General features: G+C 39.6%; 1 protein-coding gene across 5 annotated transcripts in view; it reads left to right on the forward strand.

The window, feature by feature from the left end:
• The window catches only part of ZNF793 (zinc finger protein 793), a 39,581-nt gene extending 30,759 nt beyond the window's left edge, over positions 1-8,822 (forward strand). For 4 of the 5 annotated variants that reach the window (XM_027514337.1, XM_027514334.1, XM_027514335.1 and 1 more), the window contains exons 4-6: positions 2,625-2,754; positions 4,007-4,102; positions 7,355-8,822. In XM_027514337.1, the coding sequence (XP_027370138.1) occupies positions 2,625-2,754; positions 4,007-4,102; positions 7,355-8,334 (1,206 nt within the window). In that variant the 3' untranslated portion in view covers positions 8,335-8,822. The remainder of the gene's footprint in view (positions 1-2,624; positions 2,755-4,006; positions 4,103-7,354) is intronic. The other variant, XM_027514338.1, reaches the window with a different exon arrangement.
• Positions 8,823-12,053: the final 3,231 nt, after the last annotated feature.

Genomic DNA, 12,053 nt, shown 5'->3' on the forward strand with positions numbered 1-12,053 from the left:
CTGTCCTCAGAGGCTGGGGGCTATATGGCTGTAGGTCCCAACCAACTAATACCTGGTTGGTTCCTCTGGTAACCAGCCCCCATCCTCAAAGAGTTACATCATTAGTATAAACTCTTTTATGATTGACATGGGCTTGTTACTAATAATAAAAGACCTTCCTATGACTCCTGTTACTCTGGAAGTTACAAGGGTTTAAGAAGCTCTGTGCCCGGAATCAGGCAAGAAGACCAAATATATATATTTCTTAATACATCACAATATTACAACAGATGCCTTCTTAGGTTAGTACCTGTGGAGCTCTCTCAGCAGCTGTCCTGTCCCAGGGCACAGGGCTCTTTGAAGAATTTGTTCTCTGTGCCCTAAATCAGAGGACTGACTGCATGAACATTATCATCTGAGGCTTGCCAGGCTGTGGAGCCTCCTTCCCAAACTATATTCCTTCTCTGGGTCTCTAGCTGAACTCTCCTGCCATTGGCCTCTTACTCATTAGTGTGCCCTGGGGCTCTGGCCTGAGCGCTCTGCTCATCCTGTCTCCTTGCAGAGAGATCCCACGCTGCAGGCTATCATGTCTGTGCTGGCACCTCCTATAACTTTAGCTCTGTTCCTGACCTTGATCTTGACATGGCTCATCTATTCATCCTGGTGCCTGTCAAGTGTCTCCACCTGTGTGTCCCCAACACAGCGTGTCCTCTTCACTTTTGATGTTTTTGTCAACTCCAGTTTGCCACCACCATCCCCCGGTTGCCTTTGAGATACCTGAGTGTCAACCTTAGACCTTCTTCACCCCCCACAACCAGTTAAGGTGCAGGTTCAACTCTTCCTCATAGTGATCCTTCTCTGTCTCACTGTTTCCATCCTGCTTAGGAGCATTATCTTCCATCTGCATTAGTGCAGAGTCTTTCCTTTCTCCTCCCTCCAGGTCACCCACCACATTGCTGTTTCCATCCATTCACCTTCAAACTATCTGTGAGTTCTGTATCTCTTATAGGCAGTATTCCTTTTTTTATCCAGTCTAACTGTCTCTGTGTTTTTGGAGCATTTAATCATGTATTAAATAAACCTTCTAGTTTAATATGTTATTGTTCAGTTGCTAAGTCATATCGGACTCTGTAGCCCACCAGGCCCCTCTGTCCATGGGATTCTCCAGGCAAGAATACTGGAATGGGTTGCCATTTACTTCTCCAATAATTTAATATAGTTTAATATAAATGTAATTATTGGTATGGTTGGATTTATATCTATCTTTGGTATTGGGTTTTCTATTTGTCCCATTTGCTTTTGTTCCTCTGTTTCTTTTCTCTTGTGTGTATTTGTGTAGATTAATGGGATATTTCTTAGAATTCTCTTTGTTTACTTCAGTACACCTCTTTGCACTATGAGTTTAGTAATTACTGTAGGGAAACAATGTATGTCCTCATCTTTTCACAGTCTGCTTAGAGTTAGCATTATACCACTGGGCACAGGATGCAGGAAACTCACATGCCTTCTAGAATGTGCTTTCCACACACACCACTTCCTTGATAGATTTCTTATTGTCTTCCAGTCCACCATCTCATAACTCACAGGCCTGTGTACTCTCCCCTGTAACTGAGTAAGTTGCTGCCTTTACACATCACTGTTTGCCCCATGCCTTTGTTCGCCCTATGCTGTTCCCTCTGCAAGGAATGCAGTTTCTCCATCTCTGCAGAGAACACTCAGCTGCACACACATCCCTTAGCACTGAAGCCTCACTACACTGATAATTTTTTTTAATATTTATTTATTTGGTTGCACTGGGTCTTAGTTGCAGCACATGGAATCTTCTGTCTTCACTGTAGCACGTGGGATCTCTAGTTGCAGCATATGGGATCTAGTTTCCTGATCAGGGATTGAACTCAGGTCCTTGCATTGGGAGTTCAGAGTCATTTCCCTGGACCACCAGGAAAGTACTAGACCCTGATAATTTTAGTGGACAGTTGACTTCTCTGCATACTAGAGCTCAGATACCCTGCTGTTACATCCCTTACCTTCTCACCCTGATGGCCTTACATATTGCTGTCCCAGCCAGGCTATGAGCTCCCTGAGGTCAGGAGCCATCCATGACTGTGTCCCCAGCGACCAGGACTGGGTCAGACACATAGTCTTCAGTCAATATGTGTTGACCCGAAGTATAAATGACAGTGGCTTCCAATCCCACCAGATAGAGCCCAAAGCCAGGAATAGAAAAGGTAAAAAAGATAAATGATCATAATAAGCTCTGACCTGGGACTTCCCTGGTGGTCCAGGGGATAAGAATCCACCTGCCAATGCAGGGGACATGGGTTCGATCCCTGGTTCGGGAAGATCCCACATGCCTCGGGGCAACTAAGCCCATGTGCCACAACTACTGTAGCCTGCTTACCTAGAGCCCATGCTCCACAACAAGAGAAGCCCCCACAATGAGAAGCCCAAGCACTGCATCAAAGAGCAGCTCCTGCTTGCTGCAACTAGAGAAAGCCCACATGCTACAAGGAAGACCCAGCAGAGCCAAAAAATTAAGTAAGTAATTAAAAAATAAGCTGTAGCCTATGAACATTATAGAAAGTCAGGACCATCCACTCCTGCCTGCATTTTCCCCATGTGACCCAGTGTCATTTCATCTTCAGCAGAGACCTGTGTCATTCAAGGATGTGGTAGTGGGCTTCACGCAAGAGGAGTGGCATGGGCTTAATCCTGCACAGAGGGCCCTGTACCGGGATGTGATGCTGGAGACCTATAGCAACCTCGTCTCAGTGGGTAAGAACAGTTCTGCTGCACAGTCTATATCACGCTTGAATGACCACCTTTCTTCTTTCAGTTGCTAAAAGTAACTGAAGTACTGGGACTTCCCTGGTGGTCCAATGGCTGAGACTCCGAGCTCCCCGTACAGAGGGCCCAGGTTCATTTCCTGGTCAGGGAACTAGATCCCACATGCAGCAACTAAGGCTTGGTGCATTAAAATAAATACATTAAATTATTTAATATTTTTTAAAAAGTAACTGCAGAGAAGGCAGTGGCACCCCACTCCCCACCCCACTCTTGCCTGGAAAATCCCATGGACGGAGGAGCCTGGTAGGCTGCAGTCCATGGGGTCGCTAAGAGTCAGACACGACTGAGCAACTTCACTTTCACTTTTCACTTTCATGCATTGGAGAAGGAAATGGAAACCCACTCCAGTGTTCTTGCCTGGAGAATCCCAGGGACGGGGGAGCCTGGTGGGCTGCCGTCTGTGGGGTCGCACAGAGTCGGACACGACTGAAGCGACTTAGCAGCAGCAGCAGCAGCAAAAAGTAACTGAAGTACCAAATATTTTCATGTGCCAGACTTTTAGCCACTTTGTTTATTATGTCTTTTAATATTTATTGATTTGGCTGTGTCAGGTCTTAGTTGTGGCATATGGGATCTCCATCGTGTCATGTGGGACTCTCTAGTTGTGCTGCAGGGGGTCAGTAGTTGGGATGCATGGCTCCAGAGTGCCTGAGCTTCAGTAGTTGCAATGTGCAGACTTAGTTTCTCTGCAGCATATGAGATTTTAGTTCTCTGACCAGGGATCAAACCCATGTCCTCTGCACTGCAGGGAGGATTCTTAACCACTGAACCACCAGGGAAGTCCCTGGCCACTTGAAAAATATTAACTTGTGTAATCTTCATAAGTGCTTTATAAGGTAGGTACTGTTAGTACCACTCTTTTACACGTTTGGGAACTGAGGCAAACAGGTTAAGTCACTTGCCCAGTGTCACCCAACTAGTATATGGCAGAGCCAAAGCAGGATTTGAATGCCAGCAGTCTCCTGCACAGTGTGCATTCCTAACCCTTATACTGTATTGCCTCAGCAAGTGTGGCTTGAGTTTCAATGGTCCTGGATGACTAGTTCCTTTTGAGTTCCAGACAAGGTGTGTGTATAGTCTCCTCCCAAGTACAATGTCTGTTGTGCAGCCTTTATGTTAACTGAATGGCCCTGAAGATCGTGGAGCTCAGCCCAAGGCCTGGATCATTTCTCTGGAACAGGTTATGAAGGCACCAAACCATACGTGATCCTCCGGCTGGAGCAGGAAGAAGCACCCTGGATTTGTGAGGCAGCTTGCTTAGGCTGCCACTGTTGGGGTAAGTATGATCAATCCAGCAAAAGACGTGCTATGGGAGGCTGGCAGCTTTAGAATTTTGTTCAGGATCCAGCTCTTCAAAGCCTTGGAGCTTTGAAGCACCTGAAGACATTTCTCTGAGAGCTTTATTTAGTCTTCTTGGTGACCTCTCAAGCTCCATGCATCCCATCCATGTGCTTGCTCCATCTCCCTTTCTCCAGAATCCTTGATCTCTCTTTCTCTCTTGAGGTTATCAGTACATTTCTCTTTCGTACTCAGGGATTCTTGCAAATAAGCTTCTGTGAGTCTTCTGTTCTTGCTGCTCCCTTTCTAACCTCTACTCTAACAGTTTTGGGGTAAAAGGCCCCAGACCTGCCTACCATACTTACAGTCTCACTTCTCATCCTTTCTGAATCCCTTAAATTATCCCTGAGTCCCTTAATTTCCTTAAGTCACAGAGGAGGAAGCAGTGAATTCCAGGAAGTGACCAGGAACAGTTGGGTAGTGAAGAAGGCTGAGGTTAGCCTGTCTTAGTGAAGTCACTCAGTCGTGTCCGACTCTTTGCGACCCTGTGGACTGTAGCCCACCAGGCTTAACCCCTTCTATTTAATATTCAGAATAACTGCCCCTCTCCCATCAGCTCTATAAAATTTCTCAACAATAATCCCTGGTACTCTGAGTGTTTGTAGCCTACTCTTTAGGATGCCTCTGGATTTCTGCTTCTTCAGTGAAGTCATGAGTTTAGCATGAAGAGCCAGTGCCATCTGTTTCCAGATCACTTTATGCCATTTATACTTAGTGTTGTAATCACATAGTTGAATTAAATATTAGATAACACCTTCAAACATTCAAGTCATTTTCATGCTTCTCCCCAAAATAATGTCTTTAGGATTACCACTATCCAGCTTTCACTGGTTGTAGTAGTGACCGAAATAGCATTAGAATTCCTGGCCAACACTCAGCGTGTGCTTACTTTGTGCCAGGTCTTTTCTCAATTTTACATATATCAACTCATTCAACCCTTAAAACACTTGTGAGGTGTTTATTACTAGCCTTTATTATCCCATTTACAAATGAGGAAGCATCACAGAAAAGTTAAGAAACTCGTATAAGAACATATAACAAAGTAAGGGATCAAATGAGGATTTGAACTCAGGAGGTCAGGCTCTAGAACTAATATTCTTTTTTTTTTTTTTTGGCCATGCCACATGGCACGTAGGATCTTAGTTCCCTGACAGGGATTGAACCTGTACCCACTACAGTGGAAGCTCTCAGTCTTAACCACTGGACTGCTGGGGAAGTCCCTAGAACCAGTATTCTTCACCATCACGCTCTGGTGCCCTCTGAAGTGTATTTTGCTTCATGAAATTGCTCATCAACCTTCCTGAAACCATTGTAACCTGGCTATCAACTTTTTCTTTCCCATCTTTCAAGAATTTTATATAATTGTAAAAAAGTTATCCAGTCAGCCCTCCTTTCTAAGTGCTCTATATCCTCTCATATTAATACCCTGGTTGCAACCTAGCCTTTTCTGTCTTCTAGACTTGATTCTCTTCTCAATGGTGTAACTCCCTTCAAGAGTTCATCCATTCTGAAACCATAAGATCCTCACAACTAGCCTCTTAGCCATTTTACCAACTTTTATCCCCCTTGGTCCACCTAGGCTCCTCTGCTCACCATTTTACCAGTCTGTGGATCATCTCCATAGTTGTAGCCACTCATCCCTGTTTTTGGGGGACAAAAACTGAAGTCATCCTCTTTTCTACTTGCTATCTCCCCTCCACCCCACATGCACACAAGTGCACACATATACCTACCTCAGCTTACTTCTCATTCCAGTGTTTTGCTACCATGAACTCATTTTGAGTCTTCTCTCTAACTGTTCTATGCATATGTGCTAGTTCTGTTTTCTTTTCCTTTGAAAAATGACTTTAAATCTTCCTGTCTACTTTTCATTTTCCTCTGACTTCTCTTAAAATTGAACCCAAATTATCTCATGCCTGAATGTCTTTAAGTCAGGAATTCTTAATCATTTTTGTGCCATAGAGCTCTTAAGCATTCTGGTGAAGCCTAATAGATTCCTTTTTTATGTATGTAAAAAAAAAATCCTTAGGATTACATGAAAAACAAATTACTAAAATATAGTAATTAACTGAAATAAAGTTGGAAAATGCAATGTCAAAATATTAATGATATTAGTAGATAATAGTAGATATACTTCCTTATTAATATGTTAAATAGTGAGATCTAACAGGTCAGGTAATTGTCATGACCTCAAAATAGAGATGATTGTAAACACATTTTGAGAAATCTTTGACAGCTATAATGTGACATGAAAATACCTTATTCACAAAGTTACAGGAGCTAATACTAGTGTGTTTTGGTGTTCACATTCATAATCAAAGGAAATGTGAAAATAAAGGAAATAGTGAAAACAAAGCTGTAATTTTTTCCCCTATCCAAGTTCACAGCTCCCCAGATTTCTGTATACCAACTTAAGAATTCCTGCTTTAAACTCCAGTTAGTTTGGTTAATTCCCTCTTTTATCTAGTTCATCTTAGAGCCCTGGCCATTTATATTATGTCTAACTAGCTCAACATGATAAGCTCTCTGACTGCTGTATCAATGCTTGTCAAATCATAATATGATAAGCATTGGCAATTTGTTAAAATGCAGAATCTGATTCTTTAGGTATAGGGGTGGGGCCCAAGATTTCACATATCTGTCCCAATATCAGTTCCCAAGTGAGGCAGATGCTGACCATTGAGAACCATGCACTGGTAACAAGGTGCTATATGACATTTAAACCTCTTTCCTCTGTAACAGGGATAAGCAAACTTCAGCCTATAGGTTAGCCACCAAATTTTGTGAATAAAGTTTTTATTGGAACACAGGTGTACCTTATATTTAAATACTGTCTGTGTTCTTGCCATACAGTGGAAAAGTTAAGTAATTGTGACCAAGACCATATGGCCCACAAAGCCTAAAATATTTACTCTGATTCTTTAAGAACATGTTTACCAACTACTGCTCTATAATATCCTCTCTTCTTTAAAATTATCCCTATCTTCTATGACATGGTCCATTCCATTTGTGCCAGTTTCTGAATCTTCTATTCTCATACGACATTCCCTGCATTCGTGCCTTTAGTTATGATCCATGCCCTCTATTCATATACTGTGCACCCTTAAAATTTTTAGGGCAGTTCCCAAATAGTTTTATTCCAGATCATAATCACAGATTAATAAGGAAAATTTTCCTATACTTTCTCCAGAAAACATTTGGCAAGTTAAAGTCCACAGGAAAAGGCGGCAAGACATGCTTTTGAGGCAAGGTCCATTCATCAGCAGGAAAATGTTCCCCAAGGAAAGAAGCCATGAATGTAATAAGTGTGGGAAAATATCACATCTGGGCACTGACCTTTTTCCTTCAACTCAAAACTCCAGTAACTGGGACTCTTGTGGAAAGAGTGTGAACAATAATTTAGACTTAACTGGTTTTAAGAAAAACTACTCAAAAAAGCAAGATGAGTGCTATGGATATGAAAAACTGTTACAACATACAAAGCATGATAGAAGACAAAATGAAGAAAAATTCTGGGAATGCAGTCACTGTGAAAAAGCTTTCAGCCATAGCCCAGCACTTATGTATAAACCCCCAACAACCAATTCTCTTGTGTACAAACGTAAGAGGGTTCCACCTGCAGAGAAACCCCACGTCTGTACTGAATGTGGAAAAGCCTTCTGCTACAAGTCTGAATTCATTAGGCATCAAAGAAGTCACACTGGGGAGAAGCCATATGGATGTACTGACTGTGGAAAAGCCTTTTCACATAAGTCAACCCTTATTAAGCACCAGAGAATACACACTGGTGTTAGACCCTTTGAATGTTTTTTTTGTGGAAAAGCCTTCACCCAGAAGTCACACCGCAGAGAACATCAGAGGACACATACAGGAGAGAGACCCTTTGTGTGCAATGAATGTGGGAAGTCATTTGGTGAGAAGTCATACCTCAATGTACATCAAAAAATACACACAGGAGAAAGACCCTATCGTTGTAGAGAATGTGGAAAATCTTTCAGTCAAAAGTCATGCCTCAATAAACATTGGAGAACTCATACCGGAGAAAAACCCTATGGATGCAATGAATGTGGCAAAGCATTCTATCAGAAGCCAAACCTCAGTAGACATCAGAAAATTCATGCTAGGAAGAATGCTTATAGGAATGACCTAAAAATAGTAGGAAAGCCTTGAGCAAGATATCCTATTTCATTATATGTGGAGGGATTCATCCGTAGGAAAAATCTCATATTTAATTAATTTTGACCAGGTGTTTCATCATAAGGCAAATCATGTTCCAATTGTGATAGAAAATTTTATACAAAAGATTATAGAAAATACTCTATATTTAAAACAAACATGATCACTTTGGCTTATGAAAGTTTAAAATATATTAAATGGAATGATTACAGAACACAAAATATATGTGAAGAAAATTAAAAGTATATTATGGTATGTCTCATAGTGACCCACATAATAAGCACTATTTATATTTTAGAATTATAAATGTGAATTTAAGTTCAATATCAAACACATGTTTAGAATGCCATTCACCAAACTTTTTCACTCTAAATATCACCATTGTCTTTTGGTGTCTTTACATACACGTGTGCGTGCTCAGTTGTGTCCACGTCTTAGTGACTCCATGGACTGTAGCCCACAAGACTCCTCTATCCATGGAATTTTCCACACAAGAATACTGGAGTGGGTTGCCATTTCTTCCTCCAGGGGATCTTCCCAACCCAGCAATTGAACGCACAGCTCCTGCATTGTCAGGCCTATTCTTTACCACTGAGCCACCTGAGAAACCCTTTAACAATACAAGCATCAACAATAATAATAATAGCATACCCAACTATTTTTTTAAAAGCTTTAACATATTAAACCAGTATATTTTCTGTCTTTTTGTAATACACGTAAATGGCCATAACATTTGTTGTTGGCCCCTTTTCTGAATAATAATGTTTTTAATATCTTTTGTTAAATTAGTCAAAAACTTTATTAAATGTTTTTAACTTTAAAAAGGCACTTATTTTGCCTTTATTATTTTAGTATGTAAATATATTATTAAATAAGTAAACATTATTTGTTTTGTCTTTTTCAATGTTGAAAACAAAGCTAAGGAATAGTTTTACAACTTAACATTCAGTGAACAAAATGATGACTCAGCATAGTCATTACTTAACAGAAAGTAGTGTTGGCACTAGTGGTAAAGAATCTGCCTGCCAATGCAGGGGATGTAAGAGGTGAGGGTCTGATTCCTGGGTCAGGAAGATCCCCTGGAGGAGTGCACAGCAACTCACTCCAGTATTCTTGCCTGGATTTGGACAGAGGAACCCAGCAGGCTACAGTCCCTAGGGTTGCAGTCGGACATGACTAAAGCAACTTAGCACATGCACACAGAAAGTAGTGTGGCCCTGATATATTGTGCACTATTCCTGTTTTCTTAGCCTTGCTTAAAATACCTTGCAGCAAATTAGTAGGAGAGATACTTATTTCATGTACAGACCAGTAAAGGAGAATTCCTTTCTTTTTTTTCCCTCCAAATTAATTCAGCAACATTGATTTTTTTCCTTCCCTATAAATTTCCCTGCTAGTGTCCTGGACACTGATATCCAACTTTTTTCATCATTCCAATTCCAGTCCATCTCTTTGAGATGCCATGTCATTTATATAAGAAAACAGATGGTCACATTGTTCAAGATTTGTCTCCCTGTAAGAATGCCTAATCCAGAATGAAAGAGAAAATGTAATCAAAGATAAAGATGTATTTAAAAGAATGATAAGGGGAATTCCCCAGTGGGCCAGTGGTTAGGACTCCACCCTTTCACTGCCAAGGGCCCAGCTTCAATCCCTGGTCAAGGAACTAAGATCCCACAAGCTGGAAGGCATGGCAAGAAAAAAAAAAAAGATAAAATATTTCATGCAACTATAGATCAACATATTTTTGAAACAGGAAATAGATGCTATTCTAGCAAAATGCAAGCTATGAAAATTGCAGTACATAGTGGAAAATGATGGAACAGTTACCATTGGAGAATTTGGAATAGTGAAAGATTCATGATTGAAAGCTGCTCCAGGCCTAGACGATTTCATGATTCATTTTACCTAACTTTTAAAGAAAGAGTAATTCCAGTGTTAGTTAAAATATTTCATCCTATAGACTATGCTCCCCAATTTATTTTATGAAACCAGAACAAGTTTTAACACCAAAACCAAATAAAGATTTGGCTGGAAAACAGGAAACTCCAGACCATCCTTACTCATGAATATAGGAACAAAAACTATAATGAGAATAATAGAAAATAGAATTTACCAGTATACCTAAACAGTAATATATTATAATGACCAAGGAAAAGTCATCATGATATGAAGAGCCAATACAATAGTAATAGGAAACATATCAATAAAACTAACTTAGGAGAGAAGATGCTATCAATAGTTGCTTATAAGGCATTTAATGAAATTTATAAACATTTCTAATAAAATACAAATTAAATTATAAGCGATGATAACTACCTAGAGTTTCTTTACCAAAACCCTATAGTATATGTTATGCTGAAACCATTATTTATTTATTTTGAAACCATTTTTTAAAATCAAGAATTTAATAGTTTAATAGATGTCCACTGTCATCTATTTTTACTAAAGATTATCTTGGAAGTTCCAGTGAAGGTGATAAAAAAGAAAATTGAATAATTGTTATGAATAAGGTTTTTAAAAAGGTAAAACTGTTCCCTTTTGCTGATGATGGGATTGTATATCAATATATGGAGAGACTTATGATTTTTTTGAGTTAAAAAGGTAATTTTCTAAGAAGACAGGGTATAGAAATCAAGAGATTTTCTCCATAAACATCTTAAAATTTGCATGCACTTCTTTTGGAATTACATTAAGTCCCACTGATTTTTCCTCCGCTGCAGCTTATGGGATTTCGGTTCTCTGACCAGGAATTGAAAGCACTGAATCCTTACCATTAGACCACCAAGGAACTCCCTTTTTTTTTTTTTTTTAAACTTATGTGAAATGATCTTAAATTCCATATGGAAAAATAAATGCCTGAGAATCTAGACAAGTATAAAAGGGAAATTTTCATGCCAATGTCAGAATACAAGATGAAGTCATCCTAAGCAAATTAATATAGTATTAGCAAAAGAACTGATAAATACGTCAATGGGACAGAATAGTAAATACTGAATAGACTGCAGTGTATATGAGTTTTATCACATATGGAAAGCGTACAGTTTCAAACCGTAGGGGAAAGGAACTGTTTATCTAAAAAAAAAAAAAAATTCTGGCACAACTGGATTTTAATCAAGAAGAAAGTAAAGTTGAACTAACAGCACAAACCATATGAAAAAAACTCCAGATGAACTTAAGATTTAAAATTTTTAAATAATAATAACATTCTTGAAATAAAAGGAGACTACACATACAATCTAGAAACTGGGGGAGATTAACGTTACCAACACAGGACATTCAAATCTGTTAAATGAATATTTGACTACATGAAAAGCTCAGTCTTTTGCACAGCAAAAGATGCCATCAACAGCCAATAAACAATGACTTGGGGGAAAAATATTTGCAGAGTCAGTTAGAGAAAAAGTGCTCATCATATTGCAAGAAAAAATAGCCCAGTAACGAAACGTGGCCAAGAATATAGTTGAGAGAAGAGCAAATCCAAGTGACTGATGGGCTCATCAAAAAATGTTTAGGCTTAGTAATTGCTGGGGAATGCAGATTAAAGTTATGAGATAATGGTATGCAATCAGGCTGGCAAGAAAGATCAGGAATGCTTTTTGCTGTCAGAAACAAAGAATGAACTTAGCTACTGCTGGTAGAAACATAAATTCTTACAGTTTTTTTGAGAAGCAACCTGATGTCTATTATAACTGAAAGTACATCTGTTATAA

Source organism: Bos indicus x Bos taurus, chromosome 18 (assembly GCF_003369695.1).
Source record: "Bos indicus x Bos taurus breed Angus x Brahman F1 hybrid chromosome 18, Bos_hybrid_MaternalHap_v2.0, whole genome shotgun sequence".
NCBI classification, from domain to species: Eukaryota; Metazoa; Chordata; class Mammalia; order Artiodactyla; family Bovidae; genus Bos; species Bos indicus x Bos taurus.